This window comes from Dendroctonus ponderosae, unplaced genomic scaffold (genome assembly GCF_020466585.1).
Source record: "Dendroctonus ponderosae isolate FM_Combo_2020 unplaced genomic scaffold, Dpon_F_20191213v2 Dpon_F_20191213_5, whole genome shotgun sequence".
In the NCBI taxonomy this organism is placed as follows: Eukaryota; Metazoa; Arthropoda; class Insecta; order Coleoptera; family Curculionidae; genus Dendroctonus; species Dendroctonus ponderosae.
The window spans coordinates 11,918,363-11,941,390 of record NW_026018715.1 but is presented as its reverse complement, the minus strand read 5'-3'; the positions used below and the strand labels follow the sequence as shown (position 1 = coordinate 11,941,390).

The window sequence follows — 23,028 nt, the reverse complement described above, 5'->3', positions numbered from 1 at the left end:
GGGTGGCGCAAGATTATTGCAAAATTTCATGTTTTCCGTCCCGTTTTGCATGTTTCTCGGAAGCAAAATGAGCAAGAATGCTCGTTTTTACATCATTCTAGAGATAACTAAATGGTGTTTATTCCCAGTTTCTCAAGAACCATTTGAGCCACAGAATTCGTTTTGGCATCGTTGGATAGAGAATTGAAAACTCGATTCAGTCGTAACAACGTGATTGGGGAAATTCGAGTGGTTTTGACCCAGAAAGCGAAATTTGAATATCAGACACTTAGATGCAAGATTATTCCAAAATTTCATGTTTTTCGTCCCGTTTTTACTCATTTCTCGGAGGCAAAATGAGCAAGAACGCTCATTTGTACATCATTCTAGACAGAAATAAATGTCCTTTTCAGAAAGTGAACCATGGATGGGGAAATGTTGGCGGTTTTCTCAAAAAAAGACTTGAATTCAAGAAGTTTTAGATTTGCGGGTTTTTTTTTTGAGTTGCAAAATCCACTTGAACATGACGCTGCTTTTTTCGAAGTTTCTCAAGAACCATTCGAGCCACAGAATTCTTTTTGGCATGTTGGAGAGAGAATTGAAAAGTCGATTCAGTCGTAGCAAGGTGAGTGAGGAAATTCGAGCAGTTTTGACCCAGAAAGCCAAATTTGAATATCAGACACTTAATTGCAAGATTATGCCAAAATTTCATGTTTTTCGTCCCCTTTTTGCTCATTTCGCGGAGGCAAAATGAGCAAGAGCGCCTATGTGTACATCATTCTAGACAGAAATAAATGGCCTTTTTAGAAAGTGAACCATCGATAAGAAAATGTTGGCCGTTTTCTCAAAAAATGCTTGAATTCAAGAAGTTTTAGATTTGCGTGGTTTTTTTTGAGTTGCAAAATCCACTTGAACATGACGCTGCTTTTCTCAAAGTTTCTCAAGAACCATTCGAGCCACAGAATTCGTTTTGGCATCGTTGGATAGATAATTAAATGGGGGGGTTATGACCCCCATGACCCGCCCTTGATTGAAAAACGGAGGATATACAGAGGGTCTGTAGAATGCCTACCACAAATTCCTCGGGTTTGGACAGGAACAATGTCTTGGTCTTGGTCTTGCGTGATTTCACCATAATGGTTCATCACCATCCAACACCCACTGTTTTCTTGCTTCGCCTTCTCATTATCAAAAATTCCCAAATTTCCAGCAGCTCGTTACTCTTGCCCACAATAATCTTCAATGTTCTTAATCGATTCATCGGCATTTTTCAACATTAGTGAGAGTGTTCCAAATCGGATTTCGGTCACCAAAACTCTTCGCCTTGCTCGATGAACTTGAATGTTAACCAGATTTGGGTGCCTTAAACGATGACTCTCACTTTCCATGTGACATGACAGGAAGACCAAGCCGAGACCAATTAATGTATACATTGGCTGTTGCTGAACGGAAGACGGTTTCATATTGTTTTTATGGCGGCTCTAGTTGACTTCCTGATGCGTTCTGGTGACTGTTAATCGACGCAATATCCATACGTTGCATTTTAATTTCGCTATACGTTCATCTGTAGATTAATAATGCTTAATGAGAACCAACGAGTGGATTTAGATGGATTTCGTCATCGATCAGAATTTAAAGCCGCCAGTTTTGGTTCTCCTTAATTAGCCCACCTTTCGCCATCAATGACTACCGATCGCCTTGTATTTGCACACTTTCATATATATGTCTTTGATCGCTGGTGGTTCCACGTTCTGCACCTAGACTTAACACTGTAGCTGCGCCAGGTAGGCCATGCCGAAGAGAAGGCCGTTGCGTTCTGTTGTTTTGGTGCTTGCTGCAAGAGATCGTGTCAGTACCGGTGGTTCCTGCGGTGCGGTCCGACCAAGCGATGTGCAACTCTTTCCGATATTCGGTGGTACTGCAACGTGCGCCTTCTACGATCAGCGTGTGATGCAAGTGTTGTGTTTGCGGGATTAAAAAACGGGATAATGGCATGCTTGGAGCTACTTGAGGACTATTTTCGAACAGGTAAGACTGGCTACTTTGAGGTACTTCAAATTCAGTTTTGCCGCACCGCGAATCTTTGCTGGATGGAAACAGAACATTCTTCTTCTTCTGGTTGACTTCTTTCAGATGAATTGAAATATTAGGTCTCATCTATCATTTTTTTTCCCGTTAAATTCAACTTAATCAGATTCAATGAGTCAATTTAGTATAACGAAAATTCAACCCAAGAGTTCAAAGGTGCACTATTTGCTCGCTAATGCAGGAGAATTATGGGTTCATTATCGTCTTCCTTGTAAGAATCCGTCGATCAAGTTAATCATATGATGACATAAAACTTTCACTGCGACTGCTAATCTGCGGCAAAAAAATCCTTCTTTGACTGTTTGATGGATTTTGACGCTTTTAAAGCATACAATGCCTGTCTTTGTTATGTGTTCGGTTACATGAAAATTTAGCTACTTGGTTTAGCAGATGACTTCATTTAGTGCATGGTTTGCTTATTATAACATTATAACTGCCTGATTTTGCGCTTTTTATATTCACTTAGTGCCACAAATTATTAAATTTTTTGCACGTTAAAGTTTTGAAAAGATCTTCCATTTTTTTTAAATTCGTTTGTAGACATAGTTTGAATTCAAGCGAGTTGGGAGCTAAAAGATTCGAAAAGCCGCTCTTACCACATTAAGTTGCTCATTTTCTTAGCTGAGAAGAATCGCAAATACTCCGAATGGGAATTTAATGAAGTATTTTTGCTTCTCCTCGTTGTTAATGCGTGCTTCTTAAGGTGTTGACCAATTTGACAGCAAACGTCAGAAACAGCCCGATTTTAAAATTCACTTTTTTAACTGTAAATCACTCTATTAGTCGGGAGGAAACCACCAATCGTTGAAGGCAAACTTCCCCTTTGAGAACACCTCAACGTCTCACACAAAAATGGAAGAAACCCGGAAATTTTAGGAAATATCGACGGAGCGTCTGGTGCACAGTGTTTCCTAAACGCCATAAAGAACAGACTAATTTGACGTTTTTAAGACAGTTTGAAGTTAGTTTTACATTGACTTTTGTCAAATATGAAGTTAACTGAATACTCTTTTTGCAGCTCAATAAAACAATCACGAGACTTTAGAGCCCTAAAATAATCCTAAGTATTCCAAAATTTTCTTTACCGAATTAACGGGGATTCAAGTTTTCAATTTAAGATAGGTAAAAGTGTCAGTTGAGAAAATCGCGGTTACCATGAGGCTGATTCAGTCTCCGTTTCTCATTTAACTACTTCATGCTTCAAACACCTCAAATCATCCGCATCTCACCGCAACTAAAAAAGTTATTCGCACCTTTCGGTTGTTAGAAGCCCTTGTCGAATTTGACACCAAAATTCAGATAGAGCCCAATTATTAAAACTCACTTTTGTCAACGGAAAATCGCTCTACCGGTCAGCAAAAATAAACAAAACATTGAACAAATATTTTCTCGTCTAGAAAATCTTCAACTTATGGCTCAAAAATGGATAACAATTTGTTACAAATTATAGGCGGATCAAGGCGCACATTGTGTCCTCAGCGCCATGACAAAATGACAAAATGGCCCATGAACTGACATTTTTTAGACAGCTTTCACTGACAAATGGAGTAATTAACTAAACACTATTTTTGCAAGCGAATGAAATGATGGGGATACTTCAAAACATTTTTTTTAAAGCGAGTCAATAGTTTTAGCTTGAAGCCAATTCAGAGTAAATTGATTTTATTAACGAATTCAAGTAACCATTTAAATACTGCAAATGTGCACTTAAATTATCGAACAAGTATAACAATTCGCTTGTTTCAGTGGTTGCAAATTGTTATTTGTCAAGCTTTTATCCATCTTGACATTGAACGTCAGAAATTCTTGATCTTAAAATTTCTTTTACAAGGAAACATCACTTTTTTGGCAGGAAAAACACTAGAAAGCGTTAAAGATAAACTTTTCCTTTGGTGGATAAAAACCTGCAATTTTTCGTAAAATATACGAGGCGAGCTGCGCACAGTGTTTTCTATGCCCAAATAATTCACTAATTTGACAAATTGAGCTGTGAATTGACATATCTTAGATGAGATAACTTGGGCTACTGAAGCAACTTACTAGTCACTACTTTTGCAAGGTTAAGTGCACTAATTTTGCGAAATGTGACTACGAGACTTTAAAGATTTGAGAATCTAAGTTTTATAAAGGCGAGCCAAGCGCTTTAACTTTCAATGTTTAAAAAAATCGGTATAATAAAACCAGTGACTTTTATGGTTGCCCTTAGACACAAGCTAAAGTTTTCTCTTTATTGATAGGAAACGTCAGAAAAAGAATAATTTTCAAATTCACTTTTCGCAGCTAGAGATCAGGCGAAAAATGCAACAAAATATTTGCAAAAACCATCTTCTTTGAGAAAACATTTTTCTTTCTTTTCCTTGCCTGAATACTATTTTTGCAAGTTAAACAACGACCATAATTCAAAGCGAAGTTTGAGTTAAAAAACGAACTAAAAGCTTTAACTTCCAGCTAACTGAAACTGAAAGATTAGAAAACTTGTTCTTACTATCAGCCAGCCTTTCCCGCATCTATCTTGACAGCAAACGTCAGACGAAACCCAATTTTCAAATTCACTTTTGTCAGATAAAAATCGCTCTACTGGGCAACAAAACGCTACAAAACCATGAAGTAAAACTTTTCCTTTCAGAAACTTTTTAACTTTTTGTAGAAAAACGGAAAAAACCTGCCACTTGTTGAAATATAGACATACCGCCTCTTAGGCGGATTCTCCAACGCCATTTGACACTAGACTAATTTGACAGAATGGCTTATAAATGACATGTTTTAGACATATGATGTCTAGATCATTCTTTAGGAAAGCAATGCAGCTTGAAAAGGTGAAAACCCACACATACATAATTAGCAATAAGAATAAGAAACAATGTGAGTTCCATGTCTTGACCTGATGAAAGCCCATCATAATAATACCCCATTTCAGTAAAGCCCCACTTTACTCTTCTAATAGTGAGTTATATAATGAACCCACGCCGTTTTGAGCGTATGTAATAACAACATTTACTTTAAGTGACCGTTTTTCTGAGTTTACAATAGTAGGTTACCGTATTCGTGCATTATGTTTCCAGTCTCTGATTAATTTAGCAATTTTATACAGTAAATGTAGATTTTTTTCACATGACCAATTTTACCCAGTGAACTGGTTCATGCTTTCGGGTTTACCATAGAAAACCTGAATATAAACTTAACGGTTTCCGTTGTGCAACAACGCTCGATGTGATACGGCGAATTTTATTGGCCACTTGCACCTTCACGACCCAATAATCATAAACTTTTCATAACTGAAGATGCTCGTTAATTATCAATTACGATAATAGAGCCAAGCGTTTACATAACTAGTAAATTCTTCACGGCTGACCTTTGGCAAACACGTTAAATTAATAGCGAAATGTGAAATGTATTCTGGAGTGTGAATTTAACTAAGTCAAGTACATTTGCTGTGCTGAATTATTATAGTGTGGTTACTTGCAGACTTTGTCAATAAGATGGTTTTTTTTCAATTGATCTGGATGATCGCAGCAGGAACTTAATAGAAAACGGCCCACGCCCGAAATTAGCAGGTTGAAGCCGCTCGCTACTAGGAAATCAAACTAGTTTATAATAGTGGAAATTTGCATAGGCATTTATTGATATGACATTGGGCTGCTATTGTTTTCATTTCTTGTTCCAGACCAATTGCGAAAAAACGCCCATCCGTTAACTCGGCAGATGAATGCAGATTTTTTAATTTATATTCAAATTTACTTTGGTTCTAATCGGTTTCGTGGGCCTTTTTTGAATGAATTCACATGAAAAACTTCAAAATTATTTTGGTTGAAGACGAAACTTTAATTAAATTAGTCCGTTTTTCTTGCTGGATTCTGCCACCTCTCAATAGTCGTTTTGCAGTTGCGGTGCTGCAGCAGGGTCTTTCCTTCCTTGTACAATAATGGCGATATCATCTGCCAAGATTTTTTGTGTTATCATGTCTTTGGAGTCCCATATATCTAAATGCGTTATTTTTCTCTATAAACTACCAGCGCATCAGAGCGCTATTTGTATTGGCAATATTTTCTGTCTCATGAGTTTTTCAGTGAAACGCTTAGTTGAGAGAAAATGTGATCGATTGCACTTGGAGACCACGGAAATGAAAATCTACACTTTAATTGTAGTCGGCTTTTGCCCTAAATATACAATTTTATTTTAATTAATCCTGTTGCCAGGTTAGTAGTTTTTGCCCAAAAACCTGCAAAGCATAGAAAGAGACAAATTCAGAGGCGACTTTAAGGGCGAACGAATGGTTTGGGAAAATCTGCCACCATATTCTGAGGCGATTATTTTCAAACACCCTGTATAAAACTACGTTTTCCAATATTTACATGATTTGTTATAAAAGCTTTGATGGTTCTTTCTCTTCTTTAAGCGTTTTTTAATCATTATTTTTTTCATTTCGCGTAAAACTCGACATATTTGAAGGAAATGCCTAAACTATTTTTTTGTTAGGGAGTTGCCTGAAAAAATTCGGTGTGACAAGTAAGAAGCCAATTTTAAAGCCGACTTTAACTTTGAAAGAATTATTCATTTTTCAAAATTTGCCACCAAATCTGTGGCGTTTATTTGAAGACATCCTGTATAAAACCGCACTTTCCAATATTCATGTAAACTATTCTGTAGGCTTCTATGGTTTTGCTTCTTAGAGGTCTGGGGTTTTTACGCATTTTAAGAGCATATTTTGAACATTCTTAAATTGTGTTAATTCGCGAAAAACTGGACGTATTTAAAGAAAATTCCTAAAATATCTTCTGTCGGTCAGTTGTCTGATAAGCTTAATTTGAGTTTTTGGCAAATAAATCGGTGTAACAAATGAGGGCGTACTTTTAGAGCCGATTTTAAGTTCGAATCAATGATTTACTTACCTGCCATCAAATCTACGGTTTTTATTTGGGGTCACCCTGTATAAAACAGCTATTGTCAATATTCATATGAATTATTGTGGAAGCTTTTGTGGTTTTTGTCCTAAGAAATTTGCGGTTGTTATGCATTTTAACAGCGTTTTTCAATCATTTATTTTTATTTTTACTTCGCGAAAACCTCGATATGTTTGGAGAAAACGCCTTTTTTCTCGTTAACCAGTTAGCTGATCAGCATATTTTGAATTTTTATCGAAAAAACCGGCGAAAAATACAAAGAGCCACATTTAAACCCGACTTTGACTCCGAAGGAATTATAAATATTTTAAAACCTGTCACCAAATTCTATGGCGTTTGATCGCGGTCACCCTGTATAAAACAGCGCTTTGTGCCAATATTCGTATGAATTATTTTGAAAGTTTTGATGATTTTTCTTTTTAGAAGTCTGAGATTTTTACACATTTTCACAGTCAAACAGTTCCAAAAAGAGGCTAATTTTATTTAGCCAGTTTCCAGATATTTTCAGTTCTTGGCAACTTTGGAAACCTGCCTGTGCGGAACCACCTAAATTTGTGGCGTTTATTTTTGAACACCCTTTATAAGAGAGCTCTTTTAACTCGGAATAACTTTTCATAAACTATTTTTTTAGAGAACGTTTTCTAAAAGAAAAACAGTTTTTATGCACTTATGTTGCATGTATGTAATGTAGTTTTTAAATTATTTTCTTTTTAATTCGCCTGAAATATTTATTTCAGCGTGATAAGCATAATTTGAGTTTTTGTCAAAAAAATCGACGAAACTTCTATACATTTAGGAGCGACTCCAAAGGAAGGATTTAGAAATGTTTAAAAACCTGGCACCAAATTCTGCAGCTTAGATTTTCCAACACCCTGTATGAAATCGCACTTTCCCTTATTCATATGAATTATTGTGAAAGCTTTAATAAATTTTCTCCTAAACTTGAGCGTGTCACGCATTAACAGCGTTTCGAACCATTGTTGCTTCCTCCCAATTTGCGTAAAACTCAAAGCATTTGAAGAAAACGCCTAAAATCGTCTTAAAATGTCTCATATTTATTACAAGATCCTTTGCATAATCCACAGTAACGGAACAATTCGCTTGAAATGAATATGCAAAACACGCGAAAATTATGAAAGAAATCGATGGCTTATTGCAGTTAATCACGCGAAATGAAGATGAAGACGACTAGAAGAATTCGTCCTAGATGCGAGAAGAATTCCGTGTCACCAGGAGCGGAAAGTGATAGCGAGACTGGCAAGGTTTTGCATTTTTCGAGCGCACCTAATGGCTAAATGCAACGTCATTCGACAAGAAAAACATACCTGAGACATTGTATCATATCAAATTGTATATAAAGAAGTACTTAATTTCCTTTATACGTAACAGAATAAAATACAGTTGAACTCAGCTCAACTTGCATGCAAATGGCGTGTTGTCTAATCACGGGCCTAGAAACAGTATTAATTGGTTTAATTGGAGAAAATTCGAAAGAGTAATTAGTCGCCTGCCCACATGTCTGCGTCTAAGGAAGTCGAACTTAAGCTAGTTTAGGCCATTTAGTGGAGCCGACCAGAAGGGAAATGCCTTTAATAAAACTGCCATCTCATTCACCTCACAGGCATTAATAGTTTAAAAACTTCCTGGAAATATACAAGTTGAACTATTGAAATCTCCCTGGTATCAGCGTACTTTTAGGGCAGCCTCCTGTGTTACTATGGAAATAACTTCTTCCCACCAATAGCAAGCGCGGGAGGCGGCGCGCTGTGGCCGTCCACGTTACAGGGGGTGGGCAAAACGACAGTTTCGGCGAATGTTAAAGTTGATATTCCCGTGAGATTGTCATTTGAATCGTCGCAATCTGTAATTATTTTAACCGAAATCGAAATGTCAAATCAAATAATACCCGAAGCGATTTTGCAACCGATACTTTCAATGTGCCTAAAGAATCATAGCATATCGAATTAATTGCTTATAAGGTATTGTGTTGTATGTGGGAATAGTTTCCAATTAAATGCAGTGGCGGAACAAAAGGTTTATTTTAACGCAATGTGGTGAACAATATTAATTAGCTGCGCTAAGAATGAGTTTGCAACTTCATCAATTCTGGTCTATTCTAGTTATATTTTTATGTTCTTCTGCATCACTCAAAGCTATGTAATTTTAGAGATATGTCAGACTCGAATGCTTTATGCAAATAAAGTCGTTAACATTTAAAAAATAACAGCCATTTTAACTAATAAAAACATTCAGCTGACACAACAATAAATAAATAATGATCGACGTAAAAATGGCAAACCATTTCATCACTAATCATTTCGGCTGCAGGCACTGACCTATTCAACACCTGTAATTAATTGACTTAATTATTCTTAGAAGCAAATTGGGGACTAAATGATAAATTTATTACTTGCAGAATTACCCGGCCTGCTCAAGTAATTCTTTTGATTAATTGCGTACTTGCTCAGAATGCTTCTGTGCGTAGCCTAGAAAAAGCACTTTCACATTGATTCGTGCGATTTTCCATGGAATATATTAATTGAGAAGGCAGAAGATCAGCGCTAAACTATAAAATTCACTTTTGGGTATCATTGGTATACGCAGCACACATTATCATACAATGCACGCAAAAATATGTGCTCGATTTTTAATTGTTCGATTTTCTAACATTTTCTATTGGCCACTCGACCGAAACACTTGAATCGAGATTTATGCGGAGTAGTTCGATCAAACAAAAGCAAATAGTGGAACAAGTGAAGTGCCATTAGCATACAATCGCGAAGGCTTTTCCTATTGTTTTCTCGGCGTCAAAAGGGGCTTTAACTTCTTAATTAAAGATGAGATTTCAATATACTGTTGAAGCGGAAAACGACTTTGATCTGGCTTTTGCTTCTTATATGTTTTGTATTTTTATTTCCATAGTGCAGTTGCTTATTTGCACGATTTTACTTGTAAAAACAGAAAAAAAGGAAAAGACAGTTCATTCTACTAACTGAAGTTGTTGATTAAATCTGATAAAAGCCATGTTCAAGCTAAGAGATGGATTTAAATCGCATTTCACTGAATTTGAACTGCTTGAAATTTTTTTCATTTTTAGATTAGATTAGAGTATTAATCATGCAGTTGATTCAAAAGAGAAACTCCGAAGAAAATAAATTACACTAAAGGACACTTCGTTATTCAATGATCGACTTAATTAGAATAATATCTACTGTCATAACGTTATGGATAATAAAGCAGCAGAAAGTATGATTTCTTGCGATTAAGATCAATTAACTGTGATTTCATTTCAATACTGTATTAGAAATGATTTTCTCTTTCTAATTAACCGTTTTGTCATGCTGTGGACGTGTGGAACCCCATTTCTACAAAAAAATATAAACTTGAACTACAAAATATAATTTAATAGTACAATTATTGTATGCAACACACATGACCAAGCATAAAGTAACCTTTGCCCATCATCATCCGAACAATCAGCCGCAGATAATGATCCTGGCATGATCTTTGCTATTGGTGTTTGCACAATATGAAATCTATAAGAAGTTCCCATCTCGACTCACTTTCTTTGAGATTTACGGGTTGCTGTCGAAATATTGCATAACTCCCTTGATTGCATATTATATGCGTTCGTGATGCAGCCTTATGCAGGCCAGGCATGAGTGCAACCAGGATGGGTCATAAATGTGTGCATTGGAAAGAGACGAACCAACTGAAAGTGGGCGGGGATTGTGTGACGCGCAATATTGGCCGTCTTCTTCCAACATATACCTTTTGTGGCTTGGTTTGTTCCACTCATATGTTGAACCGCTAGATTCTTCTATATGGTTCTAGTTTTGGCTAGAACAGTTTTCAACATTACGGTGAATTACTACACTGCGTCTAACTGGGCATTTAAAACCGGTTAAACGGCAACGATTAAGTTAACAGTAAGGTTGAAGTTGATTTTTCCAGTTTGCGCCCAAAGTAAAGCAATATTTTCGTTTTTTATTTCGAATTTTTTTTTGGTTGGGTGAAATTCCGTAACAAATTGTAATTGGTAACCATTACAAAGAGTATTTCAAACAAACCAACGTTTGTTAGCATGTTAGTTTCAATTCAATTGCTCAACGGTTTTTTTTTTGGAAACGCAACCAAAATTAATGAAAGAATCATGCATGAAGCGTTTTTTATGCTAAATCGGCGGTGAAACGTTTCTTAATTCATATGTATTTTAATTTCTGTATTCGAGCACAACGAGGAAAATTGTAATTTGTGCTGTTTTTTTTTTGATCGGCGGGACTAATAGGAACAAACTTTTGTGGCATTCTCTGTTTGCTTAATGGTCGGTTTCAATCTAGCAAGTTTACATGAATTTTGTTGCTTTTTTTCAAACTCTAATTGTATGATATGTCATGGCGTGCTTGAAGTGGTAATGATTTCGTTGCCATTTTTTGAAAAATTGCGGGATTTTCTAGTTTTTTTAATATGAGCTAAAGACTAAGCGCGGTTTTAAAAACTCTCAATTATTTAGATTTTTTGTATTTTGCGTGAACGCTAGAAACATTTCTGAAACAATGTTTGGCTTAAGAAAGTGCGCAATTTAAAGCTCTTTTCCGGAAGTGTAACTGGAGCTTTGCAGCTCAACTGGTTCTCTAAAGATGAGCCAAATACTAAGAGCGGTTCTCAAAACTCGCATCAATTTTGAATTGTCGTATTTTGCATGCAAACTAGACACATTTCTAAAGCGACCTTTGGGGAAAAAGTGCGCAATTTAAGGCTCTATCCTGCAATAATTCATCGAATAACCGAGGATTGAAGTGTGTTCATTTGAATGATTTATTAAGAAAGAAATTAATAAAATTAAACTCCGAATCCCCAAATTTCTGGGGATAACATTTTCACATATTTACAAATAAATAAACAAAATCCAATAAGTTATATGACTACCCAACAATACCAGGTTTAATTACACCGTGTTGGCTGGTGGGTAGATTTTTTCAAAATCAACTATGCAATTGCGGTATTAGATAATATCCTCGTGTTGTTTATAAATTAATAGTGCGTTTCTGACTCATTAAGCGAAGGAGTTGATTACCAACCAATCCCTAAAAGGCCACCGGAAAACCATGTTGAAGATATTAGAGCTGTTGATACGAATAAATATAATTCGCTTCTAGTTGTTTATGCTCAGGAGAAATCTAAACCCGGAAAGACAAACCGTCGCCTTGAACTATGAAGAATGGCAGACGAAGGACCACATAATGGTACTAAAACTGTAATAAAATAGAGGACTTTTTTGCTAAATAATTTCGAAGGTCGCACCAGCGTCTTGTTGAAACAACAATGCTCGGAGGCAAACCACACATTAGAATGGAACCAATTGGAACCACCTATGATCGTTCCAATGGTGTGCTTGCCTGGAAACTAATTCAACTAATAAACTGCGCAACAGAACCGATTAGTAATTAACACCTTTAACGCCCCAGTGCTGGTCCTTTTACATATTTACACACTAAAGTACAGTTAACACTTTTTCATAACAATCGTGAGAATTGTTTGACTTGTAATCGATTTATAGCCAATTAAAGACAAAATGATTAATCTCTCTTTCGGTGTGAACTAAATGGGCTGGGGGTCACTGAGGCATGGGAAACGACCGCCGATTGCACCGCTCCTCAACTCCTATCATTCTCATCACTATGAATTTTTCTTATAAAAAATGCTGCCTAAATTTCGTTTCTTTTTTGTGTCATTTCAATCTAATCTAATGTCCGTCAACAACATTTTTTTCGTCATTCAGGAATTCCCACGTACAAAAATTCCACTTTCATTTTCTGGCCTTTATCTGGACAATGCGTTACGTAAACGATTCACATTGTCCGATCTCCTAGTTATTGTTGGCCTTATCTGGAGTTATCACAACAATAAATCAGCAGATAAACCTTTATTTAATAAACTGTCTTACAAAAACTGGAATAAATAGACCGCTACGTAATAATGATTATTATGTAGAAAGTTGGGCTAAATATGGCAAAAACTGCTCGTTTACGTTGGTCTGCAATGTTAATTTCTATTTGGACTATAAGAAGGAGGATGGAGGATCTAAATTTAAAAAACCGAACTAAAATTCAACTGCTGAAGCTGTTGAACTGGCGATCCTTTGAATAATGCACGATGACCTGAGCTGGGCAGCATAAGCAATAAAATTAAGTCAGATCACCAATATTTGCGTGAAAATGAAAGTTGTACGATTTTAAATAGAACCGAGGAAGTGTTACCATAACGTGTATGAATACGAAATAGCCATCTTATGCATTCCGTTCGGTTAGTTAAATAAGTCGATATTGCCAGCAGAGAAGGTTTCCACTAGTGGAAGGTATTTCTCCCTGAGATAAACCAGCTACGAAACCAATTAATTACATGACCTGAGGAATATATCAGTGAAGAATGGAGATGAGCATCTGTCTTGTTTATAAATGATTACTTAATAGAGTGTAGCGCAGACAAGGTCGCCGATATAAAACATTCTATAAACGTAGAAATTCCGTTAGCAATTTAATAATGTTGAAAGACCTCTTGCCAAGGTCTCAATGCAGTACTTTCTAATTATTTAAAAGGTTTGTCGTAGTACAACGATCAGAAATCGCGCAAGATATCAGGAAGAAACCGCCACCGAATAACTGGCCCACTCGACCATTTTCCCCAGCATTTCCCAATTAAAATCCCAAGAAAATAATTGCTGGCTTGTAATTGTTTATGTCTGTTGTAATGTTGCGTAGCTGAAAACCGATTCGAGAAAACATTACGAACAAAACCGGGCTAATCAGTATGTAAAACATTGACAGGAAATTGCAAAATTGGTTCACAATGCCGAAACAGACGGTGGTCGGCCTTTGAGAATATGTAAAGTTTGGTCAGGCTTTACAAGAAACGCAAAATCGCGTTGTAAATATTTATTTCTGCTTACACATGGGCTTGTGTAGAGCCTGCAACTGTTACTAAAAACAATTGATTGTTTCAAAAAGGCCTGAGGATAGTAAACAATGTTTGTTTGAATAGTTACTTACTCTCTCGGATCTCGGAGGCAAAATGAGCAAGAACGCTCATTTGTATATCATTCTAGAGATAAATAAATGGCCCTTTTAGAAAGTGAGCCATGGATGGGGAAATGTTGGCAGTTTTCTCAAAAAAAGCTTGAAATCAAGAAGTTTCAGATTTGCGTGTTTTTTTTTTGAGTTGCAAAATCCACTTGAACATGACGCTGCTTTTTTCGAAGTTTCTCAAGAACCATTCGAGCCACAGAATTCGTTTTGGCATCGTTGGATAGAGAATTGAAAACTCGATTCAGCCGTAAAAACGTGAGTGAGGAAATTCGAATAGTTTTGGCCCAGAAAGCCAAATTTGAATATCAGACACTTAGGTGCAAGATGATGCCAAATTCCATGTTTTTCATCCCATTTTTGCTCATTTCTCGGAGGCAAAATGAGCAAGAACGCTCATTTGTACATCATTCTAGACAGAACCCTGGATGGGGAAATGTTGGCTGTTTTCTCAAAAAATGCTTCAATTCAAGAAGTTTTAGATTTGCGTGGTTTTTTTTTGAGTTGCAAAATCCATTTGAACATGACGCTGCTTTTTTCGCAGTTTCTCAAGAACCATTCGAGCCACAGAATTCGTTTGGCATCGTTGGATAGAGAATTGAAAAGTCGATTCAGTCGTAACAACGTGATTGAGGAAATTCGAATAGTTTTGGCCCAGAAAGCGAAATTTTAATATCACACACTTAGGTGCAAGATTATGCCAAAATTTCATGTTTTCCATCCCATTTTTGCTTATTTCTCAGAGGCAAGGACGCTCATTTGTACATCATTCTAGACAGAAATAAATGGCCTTTTTAGAAAGTGGGCCATGGATAAGGAAATATTGGCAGTTTCCTCAAAAAATGCTTGAAATCAAGAAGTTTAAGATTTGCGTGGTTTTTTTTTGAGTTGCAAAATCCACTTGAACATGACGCTGCTTTTTTCGAAGTTTCTCAAGAACCATTCGAGCCACAGAATTCCTTTTGGCATCGTTGGATAGAGAATTGAAAAGTCGATTCAGTGGCCTCAAATGGCCTTTTTAGAAAGTGAACCTTGAATGGGAAAATATTTCGCTTTTAGTTTTTTCGCTCATATTTAGAGAAAGAGTTGAGGAACAAAGCTTATGTCACCTTTCCGAAATAGAGCTTTAAGTTGCGCACTTTTTTTTAATACCAAGCACCGTTTGGGAAATGTTTTTAGTTCTCCTGGAAAAAGCGAAAATTCAAAATTAACACAGTTTTAACAACCGCTTGAAATCTTTAGTTCAGATTTGCAGATCCGGTTGAGCTGCAAAGCTCGAGTTCTCATTGCAGGAGTGAGCCTTAAATTTCGCACTTTTTTGTAACAAACATCTTTTCAGAATTTTTCCGCTGTCGTAAAAAACGCAAAAATTCAAAATTAATGCGTATTTTAAAAACCGTTCTTAGTGTTTGACTGATAGTTAGAAAACCAATTAACTTCCGACGCTGTACAATCGCGAAATAGAGCTTTAAATTACGCACTATTTATGCCACACTGCGTCGTGCAAACCGCCGCTGAAGATGGAAGCCACTCGTGCCAGCGAAACTTCCGAAAAAATTATTTTTACTACGGCCTACATACTCACCATTTTCAGTATCTACGATTTTCAAAAGTGTTGAGCTTTCGGGGCCATTGCTTGAAACTGGTGACTTCTTTCTGACGACTGAAATCTAGAAAAAACCGCCAGTTTCTAATTATATAATTTCTACAAACAGTTTTGACTAAAAAAATTGATGCTTCAGTTGCTTGGCAAACGATCACTGAAGCGCACCGAAATCAGCACTGAAGCCAATTTCTATTAACGCCAATTTCTCCGATACATAATTCATTGTTTCAGTCGAATTAGAGGGAAATTGCTTAATTGGAACTAATTGCGTTGAAGCCGTCTTTGATGGCTCGAGCCCTAACGTTGGGCACAGTCTCTTCTGGTCGAATTATTAGCAATTTAGATTGAAAAAACACGATAAAACATTTTAGGCTAATTCGGTTTTCAAAAATCTAATCGGCACTTTCACTTTCATGGCTGATGCCTAATTTTTTTCGCAAATAAAGCATGTAAATTGATCGCAAGGATCGATTTCGTTTCATTTGGCCGCAAACGTGCCATCAATTATGATGGATGCTAACAAGAAGATTTACTAAGGTATAAGGAAATGAAGGTTTGTTTATGGTTTTAGCGAGTTCCTTCGGTAGATGTTAAATAAAACTGTTAAAACAGTGATTTTGATTAGGAAACATTGTGAAATAGAATGGACTAGAAAAAAACACCCATTGCTCAAGCAGAGGTCTTGAGACCAAAGGACAGATAAGTATCACCAAGTATTGTCGATGTGGGTGAGAAAAGAACAATACGACCGAGAAACTGTTGATTACACAACAAGATCGACATTAAAGGAAATTAATTATTTGAAATAATGTCGCTATTATCAGTGACAAATAGTTTGCTAATCCTGCAACAATAGATAGTAAATCGACATAATACGATTTGATTGTTTATGGAAAAATCATGAAATAGCATAACAAAAACGTGTGTCGTAAATTTCGAATAGAACAAACGTTTATTGACATTGTAATGGATATTGCAAGTCACTGGAATACTTGTGGTCAGTAGGAATGCACACAAAGTTGATTTTCACTGAACCGATTATGGTCTAAAACCCAATTGGAGCGCCATTTCTCAAGACAAAAGCAAAATTTTTCGAACAAAGCGACTGCAAGCCAACAGGCAAACGTTGATAAGACCCAAAGGTCGCAATATTACCCAATCGCTCAGGAATTGTCAATTAAACCCGGCTAAAATCAGGGCCTGTGAACTATTAAGACATTAGAATAATAAATCGCTTTTGTAAATGGTATTACGTATTAATTAAGAAATGTATCAGGCGATTGTAATAACAAATCATTACAGAACGTAAGACAACCGAAGTGAAGGCGGTTCTATTAACCTACATTTTTTTTCAAAACTCTACATCAATTATCAGTCGTACGTATCACTTACTCCCTCGAAAACGCCGTATTTTGCAATCTCAAATGCTCCAAATTGATTTGATTGATTATGAATATTAATTTCTCCAAGTTCAAGCTAACGTTTCAAACGCCACCTTTCACCTTTAGTTTAAATACTCTAAGTAATTTTGGAAATTTTTCGCTTAAAATACAGAAATTCGCTTATAAGTCGGATAAACGAAAGAATGAGCGCAACAAGGCGCACAGGTAAACATGTGTGCTTGAAAAAGAAAGAAAACGCCCAAAGTAGGCGGAGTTACAGAGCTGATTGGAGGGCTGCGAATCTTAACTGTAAAGTTTTGATGGCGAGAGCAGTGCTTGACAACAATTTGCTCAGCTGGAAAAAAACGCCCCAACCAAATAAAATATTAAACGAAATTTTTTTTAAATATAATTAAATTTTTTGCCTTTTGCATTTAGCTACTCCAAACTAGTAGAAACGTGTTTTTTTTCTAATTCAGACTATTTCTTGTTTCAGCAGAGTCTTAGTAATGTCCAGCTTCACCAGGATGAAAAGAATTTTTTTAGATGGTAAGTGTAGAATTTTTTATAAATCGCCACACACAGTTTCTCAACAGCATGAAAAGCAAAAAATCAACCAAAGAAAACCGTAAAAATTCTCCATGAACAGGAGAAACGTTTACATAACCATGGTAATAATTGATCCGGCGCTTACTCATATCACACTGATCTTTACAATATTAGATGATGCAAGCGAAATGGCCAAAAAAATTGTTGAAAAGTGATAAATTTCTCTCGACCGATTCTCCGACCGAACAATCCATTGCAGGATCTGTGGGATTGAAAATAATGGCACTTTATGAAATCATATACTGTAACGGTGGCATATCACATTAATCAACCGATTTTTTTAAAGAGCTTAATTCACGTTTCTTCATCACTACAATAAGTTGGGTCAGCTATTGTCTTTTCATTCTTTAAAGGCAAGATTTTCGTAAGCCGTGCTAGTTAACTACTCGAATTTCGGTTATTTGTTAGCTCATCAAATTAGTATTTTAATCAACATAAAAATAATAAATTACTCCTAACTAGTAGGTGAGTTATGTAACTCATTATGTATTGAATAGCTATTATTATACTGTATATTATTTAACTTTGTTTAAACGTTACTAATAAATTAACGTCTCAGCTGGAAATTGTCAGCAAATCTGCAATGGACAGACATAATTTCTAGCACAAACTTAATTATTAGTGTAAATAATGAGTAAAAATTCGATACCGAACAACAACCGATACTAATCCACTACTCAAAAGCGCGATTGAATTGAATCTAAGGTCCGCATTCTGATACTAATAAATGAATGCTCGAATCATAATTTGTCTTGTATCGGATTTGGCAAGTTTGTCTCCAAAAAAGTGTCCCTCGAGACCAGCTAGAACTTCATTTTTATACCCTTCTATAGAAAAAACTAGTGTCTGTGATTCATGCTAATGGCACTCTGCTAGGGTTTTTCATAAATTGTTGGTGATTTTCCATTTTTGAATGGTTGAGAGTTTCAATTTTCTCCAACTGCTGGCCAGTTCTGTCTTCAAAGAAATTCTTACTCAGAGACCATGAGAAAGTCACAAGGTTGAACAGAGAAAATGTAGCACTATATGTCCTACTAGTTTCGCTTTGCGACACTTTTTTGCCAATTTGTTGAGGATTTTCCAATTTCGGATGTTAAAACCTTAATTTGTTTCGGATCAGCTCGAGAGGTCTTCCTTCAAAAAATTGTTACTCAAAGATCAGACCAGCTGGAAAGGTGGCTTTAATGCTCTGGTATAAAAGAAAGCAGGCTCTTTATCTCCTGCTAGTTTCACTTTGCTACACATTTTCCCCAATTGTTCGAATCAGATTTTGTCGAGTATCGCATTCGACAAGTTTGTCCTCAAAAAATGTTCACTCAAAGTGAGAATCAGCTCGAAAGAACCTTTTTTGCGTGCTTGTAGGGTAGATTCGGCTCTATAACTTCTGCAATTGCCACGTTGTGATACATTTCTTCAACTGCTGCCGATTTTTCAAAAGGAAATGTGGAAATTTTAATTTGTCCCGCAGTGGAAAGGACAGCCAAGGGGAAAGCGGAGTGAGGCCCGGGTAACCTAAGGAGCTCATAGAGCACACTCATGTGGCCCAGTCTTTGATTTAATTGGCTTCTTGGTAACATAAAATATTTTAATTATATGGAAATTTAAAACATCAAAACCCGTTCTTTGCCAAATTCCATTAGAATAATTGAGTTTTTATCATTTGAACGAACTTGATCCAGATTTCCTCCCTGCACCATTGGCTTTATCCACGAAATTAACCTGCTTTTTTTCGCTTTACTGGTTTTTTTTGGGCAATCTGAGCACTTGGCCGATTTCCCACATCATTAGATATGTCAAAGAACCCGAGCTTATGATGTTTTACTAGCAAACAATAATGGCGAACACTGGACCGTGTTATATGCGAATTTTACGCCTTTGTGAACCATGAGTTAGTTTTACGCTGGCAATTAGGCGTGTCTGCGTACTTTTATCAAAAATTATATGTTCGCCTGGTGGAAAAAGTTCAGGATAGTGAAAGAAACGGAAATACTCTTTACCTAACTGATGCAAAAACATTCAAATTTATGTAACTTTATGGCGCGAGTCAATAATACGCCACTCTCCATGTAATGAGTTGCTGTTTATGCCACCTATCCAAGGCAGAGCCGCCTTAATGTTACAATACAGCTATAATTAATTTATTACGTTAAAAATGGGCAGCTATTAGTAACTTAGAGTTGGTATTATACGCTGCTAATTCAATAGGCCGACTATAATACCAATGAGAAAATAATCTGTTGGGTTTGATACAATTTAATTTATTTACTGTAATATTACATTGTTGTACTTACACTGCAAGTTTTTGCGGTTTCAACGAGAATATGTGTGTAACGACATCCTTCTGATCCAAAATGGCCAAAAATTTTGTTCACATTCAAGCGGTTATAGGGTGCAAGTCATTTTGAGCCAACTGAATATTCACGAAACTAACTTGGCGCTTTTGAGCGCAAAACTGCTCAAATTGACTTCCAGACCTTTTGTTAATAATTTTTTGACTGTTTGTTCGAAACAGTTTCAAAGCTTCCTGCGCTGTTCAAGTCCTTTCCAATGCACCGTTCTTTCTTTCTGTTGCGACTGCATTTTTCTCCCTGTTCATTTAAATGGACGATCTCTATCAATATCGGACAGCAGCGCCAAGTCTCGCGAAGCTCGTAAGCAATATTTCGCAGTTTTTTTACAATTTTCATTTTAACATTAGCTGCGGAAGCGATTCCAACTCATCTGCAGGCATGACGGTATCATCTGCATATCGGATTTTATTTAGTTGTGCTCCATTTCACACAGTTTTATTTGCACCATTTTCCGGAGCTTTTCTACGTATTTCTTCAGTATGCAGAATAATATTTCGTCGCATAGCTTGTATATTCTACAATAGACAGGTAATTTTCTGGAAATGTTGAGTACATGGATCATTAAGCTGATGGTTTTATATTTTCTGCAATCGTTTGCCCCTTGTTTTTTCGGCAATAATTTCAAAATTAGGCCATTCTTCGGGATATTGTCAAACATTTTTTAAAACCTCTGTCTTAAAAAATCTTTAAAAGATTGAGCTTCTGTTTGTATTCTGGCCGGTTCTGAAGCTCTTTCTTCGGGAGGCGATTTTACGTCTGCTTCAATCTCATTTATCATGTTATTGGTGGTCGATTTTCTGTTCATAGAGAAATGGGATCTTATCACTTTGTGCGAGATTTCTATTAATTTTTCCTAAGTTTTTTCAAAACTGTCGTCGTCCACAACAAGTTCTTATGTACTTGCAACTTATTTGTCTCCTTCTTTTATTTACATTGAAATCATCAAAGCTTTGGTCGCGTTGATGGCTTTTTCTTCTATTTCTTCCTGCTTTACTTTTCTTCATTCTTGAGAAATGTGTCTTTGGAACTCTGTCTTTTTTCTTTATTTCTGTACATTTCTCAGATCTTCTCCTCATGTTTGTTTTTTCAAAAATCACTTCAGTGATGAGCATTTACATTTCCATGCGTTCAACACTGAGTTGAATCGCGTTTTGCAATGAAATAAATGCTAATTTTTTTCGCCCGTTGGAAGATTTTTGCGTTTTTCGGGTGAAGTTTTTGATAACTCTTCAGCTGGGCAAAGAAGAAGAATTGCACGTTTCTCTGAGGATTAATGTTTTCGACATTGTCCTAATTTTCACTGGGGTTTTGCTGTTTTTTGCATAATTATCCCCGCGTTGCCTATTGTCTTTTCTGATGGTCTTGGAGCGGGCCTTGGAAGATTTCCAATTTGCCAATCTATAAATTTTGAGCCATTACTATTTTCGTACAAAGTACTTGTGCTGAAGCGACAAAATCTCCCTTAGTGTAGACTAAATAAGGAGCTTCTTGCAACAAGTACGAGGGGTAGAACCTTTTTTGTTGCCAATTAACGAAATTTCTTCTGCTGTTCTCGATGACAAAGTTCTTGAATGATTAGTAACTACCCAAATGACATGAAAAATGTTCTCATCAGCGACATTAGAAAAGTGAGAGTGCCTTAAGGTCATGACCGATCCGGTTTGCATATTTTCTGCTAAACCATTGATGGCTTGATTTCTTGAACGTTCATCAGCTCATCAAGGCCAGAATTGCCTGCCTAGAAACTGGTTGTTTCGATGGTCTTTCAGTTTTTCTTCCATCTATTGCGGTCGTCAATTTTTTAGATGTTAATTCCCATTTTCTGCAAAAAATTCCTTGTTTTTTTACAGTTTCGCATCATGTAAGCCTCCTCCCAGGCTCAACTAGCCACATTCGACTGATTTCAGGTCTGGATCGTATCTTATCGCGTAAATCGCTTAAAAAATCCAGTTTGAAAGACAATGAACGGTTAATTCTTCGCAAGGTCGCGAAAACCGCCGGTCCGTGCACCATTAACCAATGATTTTTGTAAGAACTGATATCTGGAACAAACAATTCATTAACTTGAGCAAAGACAACTGCATATTATCTGCGGCAGTTGTTGCATAATAGGCGCGAGAGCCGTTTCTAAAGGCTTATGCAACGCGGCTGCACACTGCACTTAAAAACAACCAACTGGATTTATAAATAAAATGATAAAAGTCACTCGATTGTAAATAGCAGATCGCAGACTTTCAAATTTAACTGCCCGCATGATGGTGCCGCTGCGGTGCCGGAGGATTAAACAATCCATCTAGGAGGACCTCCAAACCACCGACAAGCTGAAATTAACAGCAAGATGAGATTTAAATCATTCTTGTTTTCAGGCTTCAAGAGACGAAATTTCATTGAGTTTTCAGAGAGATTTCAAAATACTGTTGGTAAGAAATACACAATGTTCTGCACAACTACTCATACTCCCGGGCAGGGCCTGATGATACACTCGAAACATGTTGGGTTTGTAACAGTCCTGTAATAAATTGCTTGTGAAGAAAACTATGCGGTCTTTTCCAAACTTTAAAAAGCTGGTGTAACTTAATCCGTTTAATTTTTCCCCACGATTCGGGGGAAAATCCACCTAAAGTTCCCTGAACGATCAAGATTAAAAATTGCTTAATTTTGCCCGATTTATTTGCTTCATTCCAATGTTTCTCGTTTGTAAAACTTTGACAAAAAACACAGTTTTCTTCTGCTTGCTTGCGAAAAAAGCTCTGTGATTGAGGCCAAACAGCAATTTAAGCCGTTTGAGTTTTGAGTCAACGTGCAGACATTTTGAGCGAAAGTCCGCCTAAAGTTATAAAAACGATCAAAGTTAAAAAGTGCTTAAAGAAAACAGACAGTTTTCTGCAGCTTGCTTGTGGAAAAAATGTGTATTCGAGGCCAAACACCAATTTAAACCCTTTAAGTTTTGAATCAACTTTCGCACGATTTGGAAAAAAAGTCCACATAAAATTCCAAGAACGATCAAGATTAAAAATTGCTTAATTTTGC

General features: G+C 36.5%; 1 protein-coding gene across 3 annotated transcripts in view; it reads left to right on the top strand.

The window, feature by feature from the left end:
• Positions 1 to 1,792: 1,792 nt before the first annotated feature.
• Positions 1,793 to 23,028, top strand: part of LOC109545395 — a 54,205-nt gene continuing 32,969 nt past the window's right edge. The window contains exons 1-2 of one of the 3 annotated variants that reach the window (XM_048666707.1): positions 1,793 to 2,007; positions 17,538 to 17,587. In XM_048666707.1, the coding sequence (XP_048522664.1) occupies positions 17,548 to 17,587 (40 nt within the window). In that variant the 5' untranslated portion in view covers positions 1,793 to 2,007; positions 17,538 to 17,547. Of the gene's footprint in view, positions 2,008 to 17,534; positions 17,588 to 23,028 lie in introns of all 3 variants that reach the window. The other 2 variants (XM_048666708.1, XM_019916061.2) reach the window with 2 other exon arrangements.